This window comes from Dipodomys merriami, unplaced genomic scaffold (genome assembly GCF_024711535.1).
Source record: "Dipodomys merriami isolate MVZ:Mamm:240054 unplaced genomic scaffold, mDipMer1.0.p SCAF_2, whole genome shotgun sequence".
Classification (NCBI taxonomy): Eukaryota; Metazoa; Chordata; class Mammalia; order Rodentia; family Heteromyidae; genus Dipodomys; species Dipodomys merriami.
Window position 1 is genome coordinate 50,708,906 of NW_027203381.1, and position 20,560 is coordinate 50,729,465.

The following is a 20,560-nucleotide window of genomic DNA, read 5'->3' on the forward strand; positions in this document are numbered from 1 at the left end:
GGCCCCACAACCGACCCAAAAAAAAAGAATCAAAAATAACCAACCCATAAAAGGACTGGTGGAGCTAGTTGCCTGGTGGCTTATGCCTGGAATCCTAGCTACTCAGTAAGCTGAAATCTAGAAGGCATCATCATCAAAGGTATAAGACCACATACTCCATCTCAAAATAACCAGCAAGCGGCTAGGCTGAAGGTATGATTCACGTCAGCAAGTCAAGATCAAGCAAACTGAGGAAACATGAGGCAAAAAAATAACTAATTTAAAAGGGACTGATGAGCCAGGTGCCAGTTGTCATGCCTAAAATCCTAGTTACTCAGGAGGCGGAGATCCGAGGATTGTGATTTGAAGCCAGCATGGGTAGGGAAGTCTGAGACTCTTGGCTTCAATTAAACGCCAAAAAGCTAGAAATGGAGCTGTGGCTCAAGTGGTACAATGCCAGCCTTGAGAGAAAAGGTTAAAGGACAATGCCCCAGTCCTGAGTTCAAGCCCTAGTAGTATACACACATAGAAAAGGCACTGAAGTGGTTCAAGTTTTAGAGCATATATACACGGGGCTGGGAAGGTGGCTCAGTGGTAGAGCGCTTGCCTTGCATGCATGAGGCCCTGGGTTCGATTCCTCAGCACCACATAAGCAAAAAAAAAAAAAGCTGGAAGTGGCACTGTGGCTCAAGTGGTAGAGTACTAGCCTTGAGCTGAAGAGCTGAGGGACAGCGCCCAGGCCCAGAGTTCAGGCCCCACGACCGGACCCAAAAAAAAAAAAAAAGCATGTATACACACATACACATATACATACGAGATTAGCTGGATTTACTGCTATCACAACACATTTCTGTAAAATTCATTTACCTCGTCATGATGCTGTGTCATGATGGCTTAAGAATCATTGAGAACTGAAGCCTTCTGCTCATGCTGTAGGCAACTTTGGCTCTAAATGACAAAGCAGAGGTCAGAGCACTCTGCTTGGTATGTCATGTAGATGGACAATGGGAGGTACTATGTTGTTCAGGATGGCAGCAAAATGCAGATCGCACTAACATGGATGCTTCCACTATAAGTGATAGGTGCAATCAGGCTCATTCTCCAATAGGAGTCATGCTAATAGCTAACTTGGCAAGGAGGCTAGGAAGAAACTAGAACTACCACTGTAAGGTTTATACCAACTACTAGTGAAACTAACATGGTCATTTCCTGTGAAATCTGACTTGAGTCACAGAAGTTGCAGCTATGGAACCTTAAATTGGGGATGACAAAAGAGCACATCAGCCTCTAGAAGCCAGGCCTGGCTTCCCACAGCAGCCTCGGTGCCCACGGAGGACCAAGGAGCCCATGCTCCTAGCTGTCTAGAAGGCTGAGTGGCACTTCTTGGGGACCTGGCCTGGAGGATTAAGTGGTGGTGCAAACCTGTACACAGGAAGGCCTAGGCATGTAGCATGTGAGGTCTAGGGTTTGGACTCCAGAGATGAATAAGCAAATGGGCTGGTCTTTTACTTGTACTACTTCCCAGCTCAGGAAAGTTTTGGCTGCCACCCTTAAAGACCTAAGAAAAGTTTTCCAGCTAGGCACCAATGGCTCATGTTTGTAATCCTAGCTACTTGGGAGGCTGAGCTCTAAGGATCATAGTTCAAAGCCAGAAAAGTCTGTGAGACTTCTCTCCAAAATTAATCTCCAAAAGTGAGAAGCAGAGCTGTGACACACACACACACACACACACACACACACACACACACACACACACACACACACACACACACACACACACACACACACACACGGTCCAGGCACTGATGGTTCATGCCTACTAATCCTAGCTATTCAGGAGGCTGGGGTCTGAGAAAGGAGGTTCAAAGCTAGCCCAGGCAGATAAATCTATGAGAATCTATCTCGAATTTACCACCAAAAAAAGCTGGAAGTGGAACTGTGGCTCAAGTGTTAAGGGTGCCAGTTTTGAGAGAGAAAACAAAAACAAAAAAAAAGGGTTAGCACTGAGGTCCTGAGTTCTAGGCCTAGTACTGGCACGAAAGCAAAAACTATTCCTTCAGAGAGCTGTAGGTGCAGCTGAGGGAGAGCCTAGCCACCAGCCTTGCCACGGTAACCATACAAATGAACTTCTTTGCCATAAGTAAGTGCACAGCTGAAGCAACAAGGAACTTGATTTAACATTTTATTATGGATAGATTGTTTTAAAGCCCATATTGCATATTCAAATAAGGCAACACAGCACTGGCTTCGGGTTTCATCCCCAAGGATGAAAACATCCTAACTCCCCAGCTGGATACTTAGTGGAAGTGGGGTTTCTTTCTTCAGCCCTTAAGGCCCCTTGGTGATTGCTTTCAAGTCCTCTAGTACAAAATGCCCCTAGTCTGAACCGATCAGGTAGGGCTGGCAATTCTTTATTCCAGAGATGGCATTTGCAGAGACCTGCACCAACAACCTTTACTTAAAAGTCCAGTGCGCCATGGTGCACAGGGGCCTATCTTCGTGACTGGACAGGGAGGCACCCCTACTCGTTGATCTCGTCGTCCTCGTAGTCTTCAAAAGCCTCCTCCCCGTCGTTGACGGTGGCGTCCTGGTACTGCTGGTACTCAGACACCAGGTCGTTCATGTTGCTCTCGGCCTCGGTGAACTCCATCTCATCCATGCCCTCGCCGGTGAACCAGTGCAGGAAGGCCTTGCGGCGGAACATGGCGGAGAACTGCTCGGAGATGCGCTTGAACAGCTCCTGGATGGCCGTGCTGTTGCCGATGAAGGTGGCGGCCATCTTGAGGCCGCGCGGGGGGATGTCGCACACGGCCACCTTGACGTTGTTGGGGATCCACTCCACGAAGTAGCTGCTGTTCTTGTTCTGGATGGCCAGCATCTGCTCGTCCACCTCCTTCATGGACATGGGCCCGCGGAAGACGGTGGCCACGGTGAGGTAGCGGCCGTGGCGCGGGTCGCACGCGGCCATCATGTTCTTGGCGTCGAACATCTGCTGGGTGAGCTCGGGCACGGTGAGCGCGCGGTACTGCTGGCTGCCCCGGGCCGTGAGCGGCGCGAAGCCGGGCATGAAGAAGTGCAGGCGCGGGAAGGGCACCATGTTCACGGCCAGCTTGCGCAGGTCGGCGTTGAGCTGGCCCGGGAAGCGCAGCGACGTGGTGACGCCGCTCATGGTGGCCGACACCAGGTGGTTGAGGTCCCCGTAGGTGGGCGTGGTCAGCTTGAGGGTGCGGAAGCAGATGTCGTACAGGGCCTCGTTGTCGATGCAGTACGTCTCGTCCGTGTTCTCCACCAGCTGGTGCACCGAGAGGGTGGCGTTGTAGGGCTCCACCACCGTGTCCGACACCTTGGGCGACGGCATGACGCTGAAGGTGTTCATGATGCGGTCGGGGTACTCCTCGCGGATCTTGCTGATGAGCAGGGTGCCCATGCCCGAGCCCGTGCCGCCGCCCAGCGAGTGCGTCAGCTGGAAGCCCTGCAGGCAGTCGCAGTGCTCGCACTCCTTGCGCACCACGTCCAGCACCGAGTCCACCAGCTCCGCGCCCTCCGTGTAGTGGCCCTTCGCCCAGTTGTTCCCGGCGCCCGTCTGCCCTGCAAGACCAGCAAGAGGCCCGGTGAGTTGGGGGGGGGGCGCTCTGGGAGCTCGCCATGGTGGCCAGGGGGTACTTCTTAAGTGGCCGTGGAAAGGACGCCACCCACACTCTAAACAGACCACACAGAGTTCTACCTGCAGGCTGGGTGAATAAGAGGCAGGAGAGACATACAAGGATTCAGGCAGACCTGCTCCTACCCCAGGCACCTCCTCATGTATTTGCAAATGGTCCCAAATCCGAATATCCTGAGATACGAAACACTTCCTGCCCCTCCTCAAGAATTTTCAGACAAGGGACCCACAACCTGATGACCTACAAATACTTTCTTTTCAAATCAGAAATACTTTACACAAGTGTGAATGGAGCCCTCCCTCCTGCATCATCCAGAATTACTCTTGCAAAATCGTTCTCTCCTTCCTTTCCTCCTTTCTTCCTTCCTCTCCTTCCTTCCTTCCCTATTTCTTTTTTTTTGGGGGGGGGCCTGAACTCTGGGCATGGGCACTGTCCCTCAGCTCTTCAGCTCAAGGCTAGCGCTCTACCACTTGAGCCACAGCGCCACTTGCGGCTTTTTTCTTTTTGCTTATGTGGTGCTGAGGAATCGAACCCAGGGCCTTGAGCATGCAAGGCAAGCGCTCTACCACTGAGCCACCTTCCCAGCCCCTTCCTTCCCTATTTCTCTGCTTTCTTCTTTCTCTTTTTCTTTCTTTTCTTTTGGGGGCAGGGACCTTACACTCTTGCTTAAGCTATTTTGCTCAAGGTGGTTACTCTATCACTTGAACCTCTACGTCTGGCATTTGCTGGTAAATTGGAGCTAAAGAGTCTGGAGAATTTATCTGCCTGGCTGGCATTGAACCATAACCATCAGATCTCTTGAGTTTATAGGTGGAATATTGGCATGTGCTGGGCCTGGTGGTACATGCCTGAAATCTTAGCTACTTGGAAGGAGAGATGTGAAGATGAAGAGTTTGAGGCCAAAACAGACAAAGGTAGCAAAACTTATCTCAAAAACAAAATTAAAAACAAAAGAGGATGTATTGGAAACAATGATGCATGCCTATAATCCCAAGTATGCAGGAGACAGAGGTAAGAGGATAGAAGTTTGAGGCCTGCACCCAGAGAAGTGGTAGAGTGGTAGAGTGGTAGACTAAGTGGTAGACTAAGTGGTAGAGTGCCTATTAAGCACAAGGCCCTGATTTCACACTCCAATACCACGTCAAAAAGTCATCATAGTTTGTTAAATGTATTCAACAGAATTGATATAAAAATCAAAGATAAATCTAGTGAGAAATTATTTTTAAATTCTTATGATTAGTATGTACTTTTTCCAATTAGTTCATTTAAACAAAGGTGAGAATTAAGTATTGTGAGATGAGACAAGATCTGGCATCAATTCTTTTCATTCTTAATTACTGGAAAACCAACCAGGCACCAGGGGCTCATGCCTATAGTTCTAGCTACTCAACAGGTTGAGATCTGAGGATCAAAGTTCAAAGCCAGTCTGAGCAGGAAAGTCCATGAGATTCTTATCTCTAACCAGCAAAAAACAAGTGGAGCTGTGGCTCAAGTGGTAGAATGTCAATCTTGAGCAAAAGTTAGTCAAGAGCACAAAGCCCTGAGCTCAAGACCCAGAACCAGCATAAAATGAAAGTAAATAAATAAAATGATTTCCCCTGGGCTCAGCAATTATACCCTAGTTTTTATAGATAGATAAATCTGCATGTGTACAAAATGACATCCATGATGGTGATTGTGCTAAGAAATTCTCTCTCTAGTAACAAGCAAAAGCAGCTCTGGCTGATGGAAAAGCTTTAAATACGCAGCTGAAGCTAGGAGACCACATACCAAACAGGGCAATACAGTGCATTCAAGGAGCCGTCCCTACACATGTGCAGAAAACAGTTTTCCAAAGAAACAGAATCTTGCAGTGGTTAACTCTGTAAAAAGCCTGGGCGTAAAAACCCAGCTTGAAGGAGAAAGGGAATCATCTTTTAACTCAGTGTCTTTTTTTCCTTTTGAATCCTGTAATGGGATCTAAGCAAAAGTTATCTTTATGGCTTTTTTCCCTTATTCTTCTTTATTTCCTTTCTCTCTCTCTCTCTCTCTCTCTCTCTCTCTCTCTCTCTCTCTCTCTCTCTCTCTCTCTCTCTCTCTCTCTCTCTCTCTCTCTCTCTCTCTCTCTCTCTCTCTCTCTCTCTCTTGTGTGCATGCACATGCTAGTCCTTGGGCCTGAACTAGGGCCTGGGCATTATCCCTCAGCTTTTTGCGCAAGGCCAGCACTCTACCACTTAAACCATAGACTCGCTTCGGGATTTTTGGTGGTTAATTACAGATGAGTCTCACAGATTGGCTGGGCTGGTTTTCCAACCATGAAACTCAGATTGTAGCCTCCTGAGTAGCAAGGGTGACAAATATGCGCCAACTGTTTGTTTTTTTGAGATGGGGTCTCACAATATAGCCCAAGTTGGCCTCAAACTCCCTCTGGGCTGCACCTCCCAAATGCTAGGATTACAGGCATAAACAATCATGCCACTTTTTTTTTTTTTCAAGCTGGAAAAATCAAGGAAGAGCTCATGGCCCCAAGTTCAAGCCTCATAACTTACAGGACAAAAATAAAAATTAAAATGCAATTTTCAAAACCTAGGCTGCAGTGAGGCAGTGACTTAAGTGGCAGAGCACCAGCCTTGAATGAAAAAGCTAAGAGATAGCACCAAAGCCCTGAATTCAAGCCTCAGTAGCAGCAACAAAACAAAACGAAAACCAGGCTCTCTCTGCAGGCTGGGATCACTTCAAATTGTGCTGTTTATAAAATTTTCACTTAACAATGATGCACTTTTATGAGAATCAAGGGAAAATTACGATACAAAAACATGCCTCTAGGGAAGTGATTAAGTGTCCTGGGTAAGTGGGAAAGGGCTATATAGGACACGTGCAGTGGGAAGGCATTTGCTGTCATAGCAAATGTGCCGTGTGCTTGTGTGGACATGTACAACCATCCCATGGGATGAGACTTCAGGGGCCATCCTTAGACGGGCCGGGCGTTCCCAGATTCTCATATATGCTTGAGTCTCACTTGGCAAGATAGCACATGTGCGTGCTCTGCTTTCACTTTATAATGAAAACATTAAGCATGTCACTGAATGTTATTACACTAAAATGTTCATTTTATTCCATTTGCAATAAAAGTGTATTAGAACGCATTTCTATAGTTAAGTTCTGGAGAGCAGAATGGTCACCTGAAGCTAACTACAGTGGCCTTCCACGCATGATCTCTGTCCCATGGGCTGTTCAATGCCCCTGTTCAAGGCCACAGGCACAGCAGCACAGAGGCTTCCGTGCCTGCTCCTGCTTCATACGCTGTGGCAGCCACCACTCCAGCCTTTCAGGGTACAGCTTCCTTAGCTCATTTTCTCACAGGACCCTGGCACACCTAGGATGTAGATAATCTCCCTTATGAACAAGGAGATTCTCAGATTCTCTGGGTTAAAATGCCCAGTGAAACCTCCCCCCTCTTCCCTCCCCCTTTTTCTCTCTATCACCCTCCCCTCTGCTGGCACTCTACCACTAGAGCCACACCACCTCTACTTCTGGCTTTTTGCTGGTTAACTGAAGATAAAGAGTCTGCCCAGGCTGGCTTTGAACCTCAATTTTGGCCTCCTGAATAGCTAGGATTATAAGTATGAGCCACCAGTGCCTGTCTGGCTGCCTTAGACTCAAAACTGGTCATTGTCCTTTCTAAGCCCCTATCAGCCCAGCAGACAGCAATTGGCCTACACCCCAACATAGAAATTGGGAAGAACAAAGCCAGGGATACTTTCATATCTGAAGCTAGCCTCAGCTCAGGGCTAGTCTTGTACTTGTCACTCAGTGGGAAACTCTTATACCTTTGCAAAAGGCTAAACAGAATTGTGAAAAGAGCCGAGGAATCATCTTAGTAAAATAGCAGAAACCATAGCAGATGGTTCAGGGCAGACACAAACCCAGAAAAATCAAACTTGCTCTACTTGTAAGTTACAGGACTCTGAAACTTGGCATTCTGCTTTCCCAGCTCATATGAGCAACTCTCCCAGCATGATTTGTTACCAAGATGTCTCTGCCCTTAACAAAAGGGGGAAGCTATGGCTTCGAAAATATTTTGCCACTGTCTCATAGCAACAGACATAAGCAGTTAAATATTTGGGGTCATAAGTTGAACATCTTCTGGCACTGGTTCGCAGTTACACTCATCAGTGACTGCTGCTTGTTAAACACCAGGCTGTGATCACTAAGCTTTTGCCCACCAGCACTGCAACAGCTCCACTCCTGAGTCTTTCCTCTGGTATCTTCCAGCTCCTCTGGGTTGAAGGATAAAGTCTTGGTCTCCACATACTCCCTGCCTCCTGGATTCTAGCCCTGAATCTTCTAGAAGGAAGCTACAAATACATGAAGCTTTGGGAATCTGTACCTCCACTTTCTTCCCCCAGTCTAATTGACATGTCTGCTAGATAACCAGTAATTCGTCTAGAAAAGAGCTGTGAAAAGCACGTTGTTGGAAACTCAAACTAAAAGCTGCTTTCACTTTAAGAATTCTGCATTGAGATGGGCACCATGGCTCACCCTGTCAGTAAACCTAGCTACTTAGGAGGCCAAAGTTCAAAGGCAACCCTGGGCAAGAAAGTCCATGAGAGTTTATCTCCAATTAACTAGCAAAAAGCCAGAAGTGGAGCTGTAACCTTCTCCACAACAAATGTGCTCTTTTAACAAAATAAATACATTCATTTTAAACAAGTCCCAAATTTTAATTTTAAAAGGTTGGGATTATTTTTTGTGGTGGTGGTTTTTGCGGGGTTTTTTTTTTCCACTTGTTTTCTCTCGGTCCTGGGGCTTGAACTGGGGGACTGAGCTTTTTTGCTCAAGGCTAGTACTCTACAACTTTGAGCCACAGCGAACACTTGCAGTTTCTTGGTGGTTAATTGGAGATGAGTCTCATGAACTTTCCTGCCCCTGCTGACTTCATACCGAAATCCTCTTATCTCAGCCTTTTGAGTAGCTAGGATTATGGGTGTGAGCCACTGTCATCTGGCATGGTGTTCATTTTTCAAAATTGTAATTATCCCCATGTCAGTATACCTCATTAAAAAATTCAAAATATCCTAGCTGGACACTGGTAGCTCATGTCCATAATCCTACTCAAGAGTCTGAGAGCTGAGGGTCATAGTACAAAGCCAGCCCAGGCAGGGTCTGTGAGACTCTTATCTCCAATTAACCAGCAAAAAAGCTGGAAGTGGAGCTGATGCTTAAAGGTAAACACTAGCCTTGGGCAAAATCCTCAGGGAAAGCACTCAGGCCCGGAGTTCAACCCCAGGAACAGCACAATAAAAAAACATTAAATATCCTACATAAAAAAATATTATGCTGGGAGTTTTTTTACAGTGCTAAAGCACTTGTGTAGGCCCTGAGTACAATTCCCAGCACAAAAGAGAAAAGAAGGAAGGAAGGAAGGAAGGAAGGAGGGAAGGAGGGAAGGAGGGAAGAAGGGAGGGAGGCAGGGAAGAAGGGTGGGAAAAGAAGAGCATAGGCAATATCTGACTAAAGCAAAGATTCAAGAAAGCAATTTTAGAGACAATTTGAATGCCAAATATAGTATCATTCTTAATATTTTGGGAGGTATATAGGGACATCTAGAAAGCCCCCTTATTTTCAGTTTTCTCCTTTTTTTGTTTCGGGTCCTGGGGCTTGAACTCAGGGCCTTGGTGCTGTCCCTGAGATTTTTTTTTTTTTGGTTGGTTGTGGGGCTTGAACTCTGGGCTTGGGAGCTATCCTTCAGCTCTTCAGCTCAAGGCAAGCACTCTATCGCTTGAGTCACAGCACTACTTCCGGTTTTCGAGTGGTTTATTGGAGATAAGAGTCTCATGGAGTTTCCTGCCCAGGCTAGCTTTGAACTGTGATCCTCAGATCTCAGCCTCCTGAGTAGCTAGGATTACAGGCATGAGCCACCGGTGCCCGGCTCCTGAGATTATTTTTTTTAAATCAAGTTTAGCAATCTACCAGTTGAGCCATACCTCCACTTCTGGCTATTTGGTAATAAACTGGAGTTTATCCCAAGAACTTTCCTACCCAGGATGGCTTCAAATTATGATCTTCAGATCTCAGCTCCTGAGTAGCTAGGATTACAGCCACCAGTACCTTGCTTCTGAGCTGTAATTTTTAATAACTACATAATGTGTAATTAATTCTTGACTTTCAATATCCAGTAATAAGGAGCAGTTTCTCTCATCAGGTAACAAATTTTGCTCTTAAAGAAAATACTATAGCTGGGCATTGGTGGCTCATGCCTACCTACTCAGGAGGCTGAGATTTGAGGATTGGCATTTGAAGCCAGCATAGGCAGGAAAGTCCATGAGACTCTTAGCTTTAATTAACCAGCAAAAAGTTGAAATAATCTGTGGTGGTATTTCAGAATGCTATAAATAGGAAACGTCTTCTGCCAATAAAGAGTCAAACTGCCTAAAAGAAAAATAAAAATTGGAAGTACAGGCTTAAATGGTAGAGAGCTAGCCTGAGCAAGAAAGGTCAGGGACAGTGCCCAAGCCCTGAATACAAGATCTAGGACTCCTTTACCTCCCATAGACAAAGAATAATGTAGGTATGGTGGCTCACACTGTTATCCTAGTTACTCAGGAGTTGGAGATTGGGAGGATCACTGTGAGGCCAGCAGACAAAGAGTTGAGACCCCATTTCAACAAACAGCTGGGTGAGGTGGTATGTATGCACATGCCATCTCAGGTAGGCAGGTGGATGAGATCAGAAAACCAGCCAGTACAGAAAAGCTCATCTCCAATTAACTGGCACAAAGCCAGACTGGAGGTATGGCTCAAGTGGTTAGAGTATCAGCCAAGCAAGTAGTTCTGTGAGGCCGAGTTCAAATATCAGTACCAGAGGAAAAACAAAATCTAATTTTTCTCAAATGATATTTTATATCATTTGAGGAAACTGAGCCTTTTAACTTAGGTAAACTTTTAGACTAACCCTCAGAGGAAGAAACTGGGATTGAACAAGATGCACATTTTATTGGAGGTGGAGGCCCTACTATGGTCCCTGTGATCTTGTGAGCTTGGAGGGCTGGGCAGCTTCATGTAATGGACAGAAAAGCTTTTCTTTCTTTTCATCATGTTGAGATGAACTCCTATATGCAGGCAAGGGCTCAACTACCAAACTCCACCCCCACCCCTCACCATAAAGATGAAGAAGCTCAAAGAAGCAACTGAAACACCAAAGGTACTGAGCTGAAGTCAGCTGCCAATGCCCCAACAGGGTGCGACAGTGAATCCTAAACAAGCCCGTCCACAAGCACTCAGGAAGTGAATATTAGCTCTGACCTTCACAGGGAGAGGCCAGCCCTTTCCCTCCTCCGAACACAGAATATGAAACTGTTATCCAAATCAGGTTTCTACCAGAGCTGAGAACAAGCCTTTGGAATAGACAAAGAATGTCACTATTTGGTGTCAGAGACAAGCAGATCAATGGTCCTCAGACACTGCTGTGGGGCCAGAAAATATTGGGCTGTAGTATGGAACTTGTTCTTTTGATATTGTATGTATGTGTGTATTTATTTATTTGTATGGGGTGGGGAGTGCTCTGGGTTTTGAACTCAGGACCTGGGTGCTGTCCCTTAGCTCTTTTGTTAAGATGTGACTCAAGTTGTAAAGCCACACAGACCTTCACTTATAGCTTTTGCATCTTTAATTGGAGACAAGAGTCTCACAGACTTTCTTGCTCAGGTTGGCTTTGAACTAAAATCCTCAGACCCCAGCCTCCTGAGTAGCTAGGATTACAGACATGTGCCACTAGCATCTGGCTGTTCTTTCCATTGTTACAGAGACTCACAGCTAAGAGATGCCTCAATTTTAAGAGGAGACATCAGACCCAGGCTCTCAAGCAATGCTGAAACTCTGAAGCCACTTGGAGATGGACTAAAGGCATTGTCCCTTGTCAGATGGACCCTGGAGAGGGGCAGCATGCTATAGTTGGATCTTGAAAGTCCTCCAAATGCCTACGTGTTGAAGGCTTGGTCCCCAGCTGTGCTGCAATCCGGAAGTAGTAAACCCTTCAGGAGAACATCCAGCCTGAAGGCCCTATATAGTAGCCCTTAAAATCATTAGCTCTGTAACCGGCCAGGCATGCTTGCTTCTCCTGTGTTTCTGATCAGCTGCCACAGCCATCTCCCTGTATTAAGCATTTTCTATGGCCCTTTTACTTTGCACTTTGTTTTTGAGATAGAAACTCACTCACTCTGCTTGGGCTGATCTCCAGTGATCCTTCTTCCTCCACCTCCTAAGTAGCAGGAATTACAGGTAAATGCCACGACACTCAGCCTAAATATTTTATTTACTTATGAGCTTTGCTTCTAACATTTTTATATGTATGTGTGCATGTGTGCCAGTCCTGGGGCTTGAACTCAGGGCCTGGGAGTGGTCCCTTAGCTCTTACATTCAAGGCTGGTGGCTCTACCACTTGAGCCATATTTCTACTTCTGCTTTTTTGGTGGTTGATTGAAGATAACAGTCTTATGGACTTTCCTGACCAGGCTGACTTTGAACCACAATCCTCCTCATCTTAGCCTCCCAAGTAGCCAGGATTATAGTCATGCGATGTTGGTGCCTGGCTGCTTCTATAATTTTCGGTGAGTTTGAACTAGAGGTTTTACATATATTCTAGAAAAGCTATTTAGCTACACAGGAAATGCTGGTAAGTTTCCCATGGTTTTCTCTCAGCAGTGGTTAAGATAACAATACTGTTTTTATTTTTATTTTTTACCTAGAATTGAACTGTCTTCCTGTGCTTTCTGAGGAAGGTGCTGGTATATAAATTCTCCATGATGGATTCTGTTTCTGTACCATCACATCTTTAGTCTAAAAATGTCCACATTGCCTCTGAAGACACTTTGCCTTTCTCAGGTACAGGTTCAACATTCCTAATCTGAAACTCCACCTAATCTTAGGCAGATACTCTAAAAATATTGAAAATGACTTTCAGGCTCTGCATGAGGTGCATGTGAAACATAAATAAATTTGTGTTTAGCATCATCCAAGTTGAAAAAAAAAGAAACACTTCAGGGCCCAAGTATTTCAGAGAAGTGATATTTAAGTTCTATGGGAGATGTATTTGTTGACTGAAGTATTTCTACTGATCATATATATATGTGTGTGTGTGTACATGTATATATTACATGTATATATAACATATGTGTGTACATGTATATACATAACATGTATATGTGTCTGTATGTGTGTATATATATTCCCTCTAAATAGTGTCTTACTCAGTAGTTACAGTGGCGTTGGATATGGTGGCATTACCTGTAATCCCAGCTACCCAGAGCGGGGACAGATAATCTTAGGGGTTGAGGCCAGCCTGAGCAAAAGCCAGTGAGACCCTATCACAAAAACATGCATGGTGGTACACACCTGCAAGCCTAGCCACTTGGAGGCAGAGACAGAAAAAAGTTTAAGATTCTATTGGAGACTCCATATTTTAAAAACATTAAAAGCAAAAAGAGTGACTCAAGTGCTCAAACTCCAATACCACACACACAAAAAAAGTTAAAGTGATCATTTTGAAACTGGCTGAAACCTGTAATCTTAGCTACTTGGGAGGCAGAGATCAGGTGATAGAGGTTTGAGACTCCATCTCAACCACTGGCTAGGTGTGGTGGTACACACCCATCATCCCCAGTGACACAGGGAAGCACTAATAGGAAGCCTGCATCCCAGGCTTGGCCAGGCATAATAAAACAAGACTCTACCTTGAAAATAACCAATGCAAAAAGGGGGGAGGAGGAGCTGGGAAGGTGGCTCAGTGGTAGAGCACTTGCCTCGCATGCATGAGGCCCTGGGTTCCATTCCTCAGCACCACATAAGCAGAAAAAGCCCAAAGTGGTGCTGTGGCTCAAGTGGTAAAGCACTAGCCTTGAGCTGAAGGACGGCGCCCAGGCCCAGAGTTCAGGCCCCACAAATGACAAAAAAAAGGCCGGGGGGGGGGGGGTAGGATTATGGCTTAAGTGGTAGAATACCACACTAGAAAGCAGGAAGCTTTGAGTTCAATTTCCAGAACCACACGTGCACACACATACACACACAGAAAGATAATCTAGAGAATAATGTGAACTACATTAAAATCAAATTTGAGCCCGATGCCAGTGGCTCATGTCTGTAGTCCTAGCTATTCAGGAGCTGAGTTCTGAGGATTGTGCTAGCCAGGCAGATAAATTAGAGCATTCTCTCCAATTAACCAGCAAAAAAAAGCTGGAAATGTAAGAGCACCAGCACTGAGCAAAAAAGCGAACAGCAGTGTTTAATAAAAAAAGGCTAACTCAGCAGGTGCTGAGTTCAAGTCCCAGTACTGGCACAAAAAAGAAGCTGTCAGGTGGGAAACTTTCAAATGTGCCGTCATCTGATAGGACCACTTCATTTGATTCTGTCATTTTCTGCAGGAGTTTGCAGACAGAGGTTTCATGGTCACTGCTTAGATGGAGGGAGGATAAAGCAAAACTCATATTGTGTCAGCCTTTAAAAAGGAAACAGTGCTTTCTCTTAAGGACAATTCAACTTGAAACAATTGAACTTCAAACCAAGAAATGTGGCTTAAAGTATGTTTTCATTTGCAGGTAGCTGGCTGTCTGCATGTCCTGGAATAGAAAATCAATTTTTTAAATAAATTTCTATTAACCACTTTGAAAAAAAAATAAATCAATAAAAATAAAAAGGAAACAGTACAACTAACCGTCTGCAGATTAGTGAAAAAGAAAGAAAAGTATAAACACAATAAAGTTAAAATGACAAACGTAAGAATCAAAACATAAAGGTGAAATAGCTTTATAATGAGGGAGGAAAAGAAAATGGCTAATGTCTAAAACTGTCTCTCAGGTTTTGTTTTTCAAGCAGAGCTGGGCACAATGGCTGAAGTCTGTAATCCTACCTACATAAGAAGCAGAGATCAGGGCATTTTGCAGGGAGGGGAGGACGAAAACAAGAAAAAGATGCCATGCAGTACTACTCTCTTCTAGAGATCTGGCTAAGCAGAAATAGGAAGGACAATCTCAGTGCAGGGTGAGACCCTATCTTGAAAATTTCCCATGCAAAAGAGCTGTTAAAAGAGCTGTTAAGAGTACAGCGTGTAGAGTAGTAGAGTTCAAACTCCAGTACCATCACAACCAAACAAACAACAAAGAACCAAGAACTATCAGTGTAACAATGTCATTTACAAATGGGGAAGTTACTTTCCAGAAGAAAAAGTCCAGCATTAAGTGCAACCTCCCTGTGTGATTAGCATGGCTGAGGGTAGGTAAATGTGACTGTTGGTTTCCATTTTATAATTTTCCCAATCTTGTGATGTTTTTAAGTGTGGCACATGAATTTTTTTTTATTTTTTATTTTTTTGTCAGTCGTGGGGCTTGAACTCTGGGCCTGTGCTCTTCAGCTCAAGGCAAGCACTCTACCACTTGAACCACAGCACCACTTCCAGTTTTCTGGTGGTTAATTGGAGATAAGAGTCTCATGGACTTTCCTGCCTGGGCTGGCTTTGAACCGTGATCCTCAGATCTCAGCCTCCTGGGTAGCTAGGATTACAAGCGTGAAAAGCAAAACATTTATTTTTTTTAAAGAAAGAAGATGGAACCTACCGAAGATGAAGTTGTCAGGCCGGAAGAGCTGCCCAAAAGGCCCAGACCTCACACTGTCCATAGTGCCTGGCTCCAAGTCCACCAGGGCAGCCCTGGGCACGTATTTCTGAGCTAGAGGAGAAAAAAAAAATCCAACCATTACTTCAAGATTTCTAGAACAACCCACAGCTAGAACTGTCTGGAAAGGGATCTGTCTTTTCAGAGAAGTACTAAGATTCACAGGATTACAGAATCTTAACTTTGGGATAAGAAATCAGCCCAGGAAGAGGTGGGATACAAACTCAGGTCTTCTGACTACTTCCTGAGTACTATATTTTCCAGTTCTCTTTTCTTTGGGCAATATTTCCTTTTTAGCTGTGTGGATATAAACTGAGTTTGTTGTCACAGATTCATGCCACATGCCACATCAAGTTGGCATGATGCTGTGACATTCTGCCTTTTGGAACCTCCCTTATGCACACACACACACACACACACACACACACACACACACACACACACACACACACACACACATGCATGGACCCCAGCTGCAGGCTGTGTATACACCTCCTGCCAGATACCACCCACTGGATACCCTCTTGTATAAAATTGAGTGTTTCTAGCTGGGCTCTGGTGGCTAACACCTGTAATCCTAGCTAATCAGGAAGCTGAGATATGAAGATTTCAGTTCAAAGTCAGTCAAGGCAGGAAAGTCCATGAGACAATCACTAATCAGCAAAAGGCTGGAAGTGGAGCTGTGGCTCAAATGGTACAGTGCCAGCTTTGAGGAGAAAAAAGCTACTGGACAGAACCCAGGATCTGAGTTCAAGCCCCAGTGGTGGCACTCATACAAAGAAGTGTTTCTGTGTAGTATTTCATGACAGCTGGGCAAGCAGCTGCCCCAGGGAGGATGGGGTAAGTAGGATCCCACATAGGAAGTGTAGCCCACACCCCCCCATGAGGAAAGGGTGTGGGTAGACTCTGTGAAGCCACAGGAAGTGCAGTATGCACTGGAATTTCCCCTGGTGCCACCTAGAAATTCCATCTGCTGTGTCCCAGTGTCTAAACCGTTGGTCACAGCTACTTAAATGAACAACTGTGATTTGTGTATACTGGGCTTCCCAGGACAGTCAGCAAGTGAAGGTGAAAGGCCTGGTGAATCCAAACCCCTGTGACCAGTGGCTATCTCTGGGCACATGTTTCAAGGTGGGGGCCAGGGCAGCACCTGTCATTTTCTGGGTGTTCTTCCAGTGTGTTGTTTTGCTGTCTTGTGAGGGACATGCCCCACATTTATTACAAAACTTGTTGTAGAGTGTATGCAGTCACTGTGCAAAGGGGTTGGGGAGAGACAGACAGATGGGACAGACAGAGTGATGCTATCTCAAGTGTGGATACAAAGCACAAAATTTAACTAAACTCCTTTACATTACCCAGGGCCACCTGGACTTTTTGCATTCTTTCCACACAGCTGAGTGTCAGGTCTATTTAGGTGTCAGCAAAGCACCAGGAAAAGTCATTTACCAGAATGTTCTTGGAAATATTAGCTAGGAATCCCCAAGAAGAGAGACAGATCTCAAGTAGGAGGAAAGATCATTGTTTGTCTTAAGGAGCCTGCTACAGATTCCATTCTGTGGTTTCGCTCCATTCTTTTAAAAAATGAACAAGAAAAATAAAGGCAGCCACCACCCAGTAACTGCATTTCTCAACCCCGCTGTGGTGTGGGGTGAAGAGCTCAGACCCTCGGGATAGGCTGCTTCCCGAAGTTTGAATTCAACCGAAGTCGATTTCCCGCCCCGGGGGGAGCGAGGGAGTGGCCGGCACCGGGCTCCAACCCCGGACGACTTTTCTCCCAGCGAATCGCCCAGAGCTCGGGGTCCGGAGCGTCCCCTACTTGCCCGGCTTTGGGCCAGGGTCCGGGAGTTCCGGGGGGGTCCTGGCGGAAGGAAGGCTGGGGGCGGGGGATGTACAGGGGGAGGCCAGATTCCCCGGGAGGACAGGCGGTGAAGGCTGGGATGTCCTCAGGGGTCCGGACTCGGTGTGCTGGGGGCGGGCGTGGGAGGACGAGGGCCCGGGCGGAGTCCATGCGGGGCACGATCGAGGTCCCGAAGGGGACAGACAGGGGTGCCGGGCTCTGGGACGGCTGGGGTGCGGGGGGGGGAGGGGTGCGGGGTCCGGGCGAGGCGCGGCCGGGCGCGGGCGGGAGAGGCCGGGCAGGCCGCTACTCACAGGATGACTCATTGTAGTAGACGCTGATCCTCTCCAGCTGCAGCGCCGAGTCGCCCACGTAGCCTCCGGCGGGGTCGATGCCGTGCTCATCGCTGATCACTTCCCAGAACTAGGAAGGGCGCGGAGGACCGACCGTCAGACCCAAGCCCAGGCCCCGTCCGCCCCGTCCGCCCCGCCCGCCCCGCTCGGCGGCGACGCCCGCTGGGACCCGCACCCCACTCCTTGGAGCGAGTGCCCAGGGTCCCGCGCGGGGGGCGCCCGGGCTCCGAGGACCGAGGGCCCCGCGTGCGGCGCGCGCGGCCCGCGAGGGTCTGCGGGGAGGCCGGGCCCGCTGCCCGCCCCGTCCCACCTTGGTGCCGATCTGGTTTCCGCACTGGCCCGCTTGGATGTGCACGATCTCCCTCATGACGGGCGCGTCTGCCACGGGCTGCTGGCTCTCCCGACGGCGGCGGCGGCGGCGACTGCGGGCCGGGCGCCCGGCGCGGGACCCCGCCCCGCCCGCCCCCGCCCGCGACCACGGCGGAGGGCGTGGCCTGCCGCCCGCCCCGCCCCGTGCCCGGCGCCCGGGAGCAGCGACCCGACAGCTGGGCGCCCCGAGCCGGGGGAGCCCGGCGGAGGCCCGGATCTCGCTCTCCCCCGTTTTGCGGGCTGGGCGCTCGCGGGCAGGGGTCGGGGGCTGTGGTACCGGTCCCTCACCCGAGGGTGGGCTCCAGCCTGGCTCCACGGGGGCAGCCGGGTCCTGGGAGCCCTGCGGAGCCGGGGCGTGGAGGAGCGTTAGGAGCGACTCAGGGTGTCTCCGGGCCGCCGCCGCCGAACCCCGCGCGCGTCTCCACGGACGACAGGGACCATCTGAACCGTGGGCCGCCGAGTGACTCCGTGGCTGTCTGAATAGGAGCCCCGGTCCACGCAGCCTCCCATCTCCCACTTTTCTTTCGTTTCTTTTTGTGGGCACGCGGGCGTGTGTGCGTGTGTGTGCGTGTGTTGTGTATTGTGTGTTGTATGTGTTGTGTATATGTGTGTGCGTGTGTTGTGTGTTGTGTGTGCGTGCTTGTGTATTGTGTTGTATGTGTTGTGTGTTGTGTATTGTGTGTTGTGTGTGCGTGTGTTGTGTATTGTGTGTTGTATGTGTTGTGTATGTGTGTGCGTGTGGTGTGTGTGTGTGGTGTGTGTGCATGTGTTGTGGTGTAGTGTGTGTGCGTGTGTTGTGCATTGTGTGTTGTATGTGTTGTGTGTGTGCATGTGTTGTGTCTTGTGTGTTGTATGTGTTGTGGGTGTGTATGTGTGTGTGTGCGTGCGTGTGTACACGCCGGCCCTTGAACTCAGGGCCTGGGCGCTGTCCGAGAGCATTTTTGCTCAAGGCTGTAGCAACTAATCGAACCACAGTTCCACTTGCAGGCTTTAGGTGGTTAATGAGAGATGTGTCCCACAGACTTTCCCGCCTAGACTGGCTTTGAACCCTTTCCTCTCGATGTCCTCTAAGGACAGTTTACCAGCCTGGTAAGCATGTTCCACTCAGACACCTGGAACTCTAGTTGGTGAGGAACTCCATCTGTCAAGGCTCCTGTCATCCACTCCTAGCACAAATGTGCCAATCTGCTGCATGAAAGCCAAGAGTCCCGAGCTAGAGTTCCTCTTCCAGACCTTTTGTTTTTTCTCATCCTTACTAGCGCTTGAACCTTTGCTTGCCCTTTTGTGCACATATCGGACTCTCTACCATTTGAGTCACAGCTCCACTTTCTGCATTCTGATGATTTATTGGAGATAGTGTCTCATAGACTTTCCTGCCCAGCTTGATTTTAAACTGCAATCCTCAGCTCTCAGCCTCTTGAAGAATACAGGTTTGAGCCACTTTGGCCCAGCACCAGGGCAATTTTGAGCACTGGATAATGGGTGAATGAGGTACCCCAGACTCCTCCTGGGAGCCCTTTGAGCTCAGGGATCTGGAAATGTCCTAATGCATTGCCCACCCCCAGTGGAAACACCTCTCATGAAGGAAGTAAGCATGCTTTGTAATCTGCCCAGGGTTTCTTTATAAACACACGAAAACATTTAGAAAATCCTAATGTCTCCTAATGGAAAAGAGGCAGAAGACTTCAAGATTTTTTCTCCTAGAGTTTTTCAAATGTTCCAAGTTTGGAGATCTTTTGGTTCACTGGTCCCTATTCTCCATCTCAGTGCTACTCTTCTGACTTCTCCCTGTCCCTAGGTCTCTCTAGCGAGACTATAATGACATACTGTGGAAACATGGTGACATCCCAGGGCAACAGCCTCACCCAGGCCTCTCACACCAGGTACCCAGCTTATGGAGTTCTTTTACTAGGTGTACAGCACCCTTATTTAGGCTGTGCATTTCCAGATTCAGTGTACTGTAATTACTAACTCACATTAAATGCTACCTTGCCCTGTCTGACAAGGTTGAGTCTAGGGTGGGAGACAGGAATGGAGGGGCCTGTGCCTCCCCGGAAGGACTTTCTCTTCAGCATGGCTTACTTGAGTTTAGGGAACAGTATCCACTTTCTAGAACCTTCTACAGTTTACTATGGCAGCCATCTCTTCCTTAGGCTGAAATTTGCATCTGGGGTTCTCAGTTGGTCTCAGGGGTAAGTTAAAGGTGGTTCCAGGACCTCTGTTGTAACCTGAACTGGTTTCACAGGGATAAGTTGACCTTTCAGAGCCTCCTAAGACCGCTTAGCCTGCCGCCTACACCATGATGAGACAGCAGCACAGGGCGGGAGAATTTTTATTCAGAATTTAAGGAATCATCTTGGGGCACACAGGCACACACTCCACACATTCCAATCCCAGGACTTGAACTCAGAACTTGCACTCTAGTGTGGCCTTTTCAATAAAGGTAGAGACTCTCGACTTGGGCCACAGCTTCACTTCTAGCTATTTGTGGTTAAATGAAGATAAGAGTCTCAGGCTATCTTCAAACCTTGATCCTCATATCTCAGCCTCTTGAGTAGCTAGGAATTACAAGTGTCAGCCAGTCTTATCTGCTAAGGAGTCATCTTAATCTGTCATCCTGGCTCTTAGAGATAAAAGTCTGGCTTAGAAGCTTGTTCTTTTCACCTTGTATACAAGTTGCAGTGAAAGGACTGTTCTGGGTCTGGAGTCTGCCTCTAAC

General features: G+C 47.5%; 1 protein-coding gene across 1 annotated transcript; it reads right to left on the minus strand.

Moving 5' to 3' along the window:
• Positions 1 to 2,148: 2,148 nt before the first annotated feature.
• Tubb6 (tubulin beta 6 class V) lies at positions 2,149 to 17,890 on the minus strand. The gene is made up of 4 exons (XM_070029614.1): positions 17,783 to 17,890; positions 17,434 to 17,542; positions 15,226 to 15,336; positions 2,149 to 3,567 (listed from the first exon to the last, which is right to left on the minus strand). The coding sequence occupies exons 1-4, from the start codon at positions 17,837 to 17,839 to the stop codon at positions 2,501 to 2,503; spliced, it is 1,344 nt and encodes a 447-aa protein (XP_069885715.1). The 5' UTR covers positions 17,840 to 17,890; the 3' UTR covers positions 2,149 to 2,500.
• Positions 17,891 to 20,560: the final 2,670 nt, after the last annotated feature.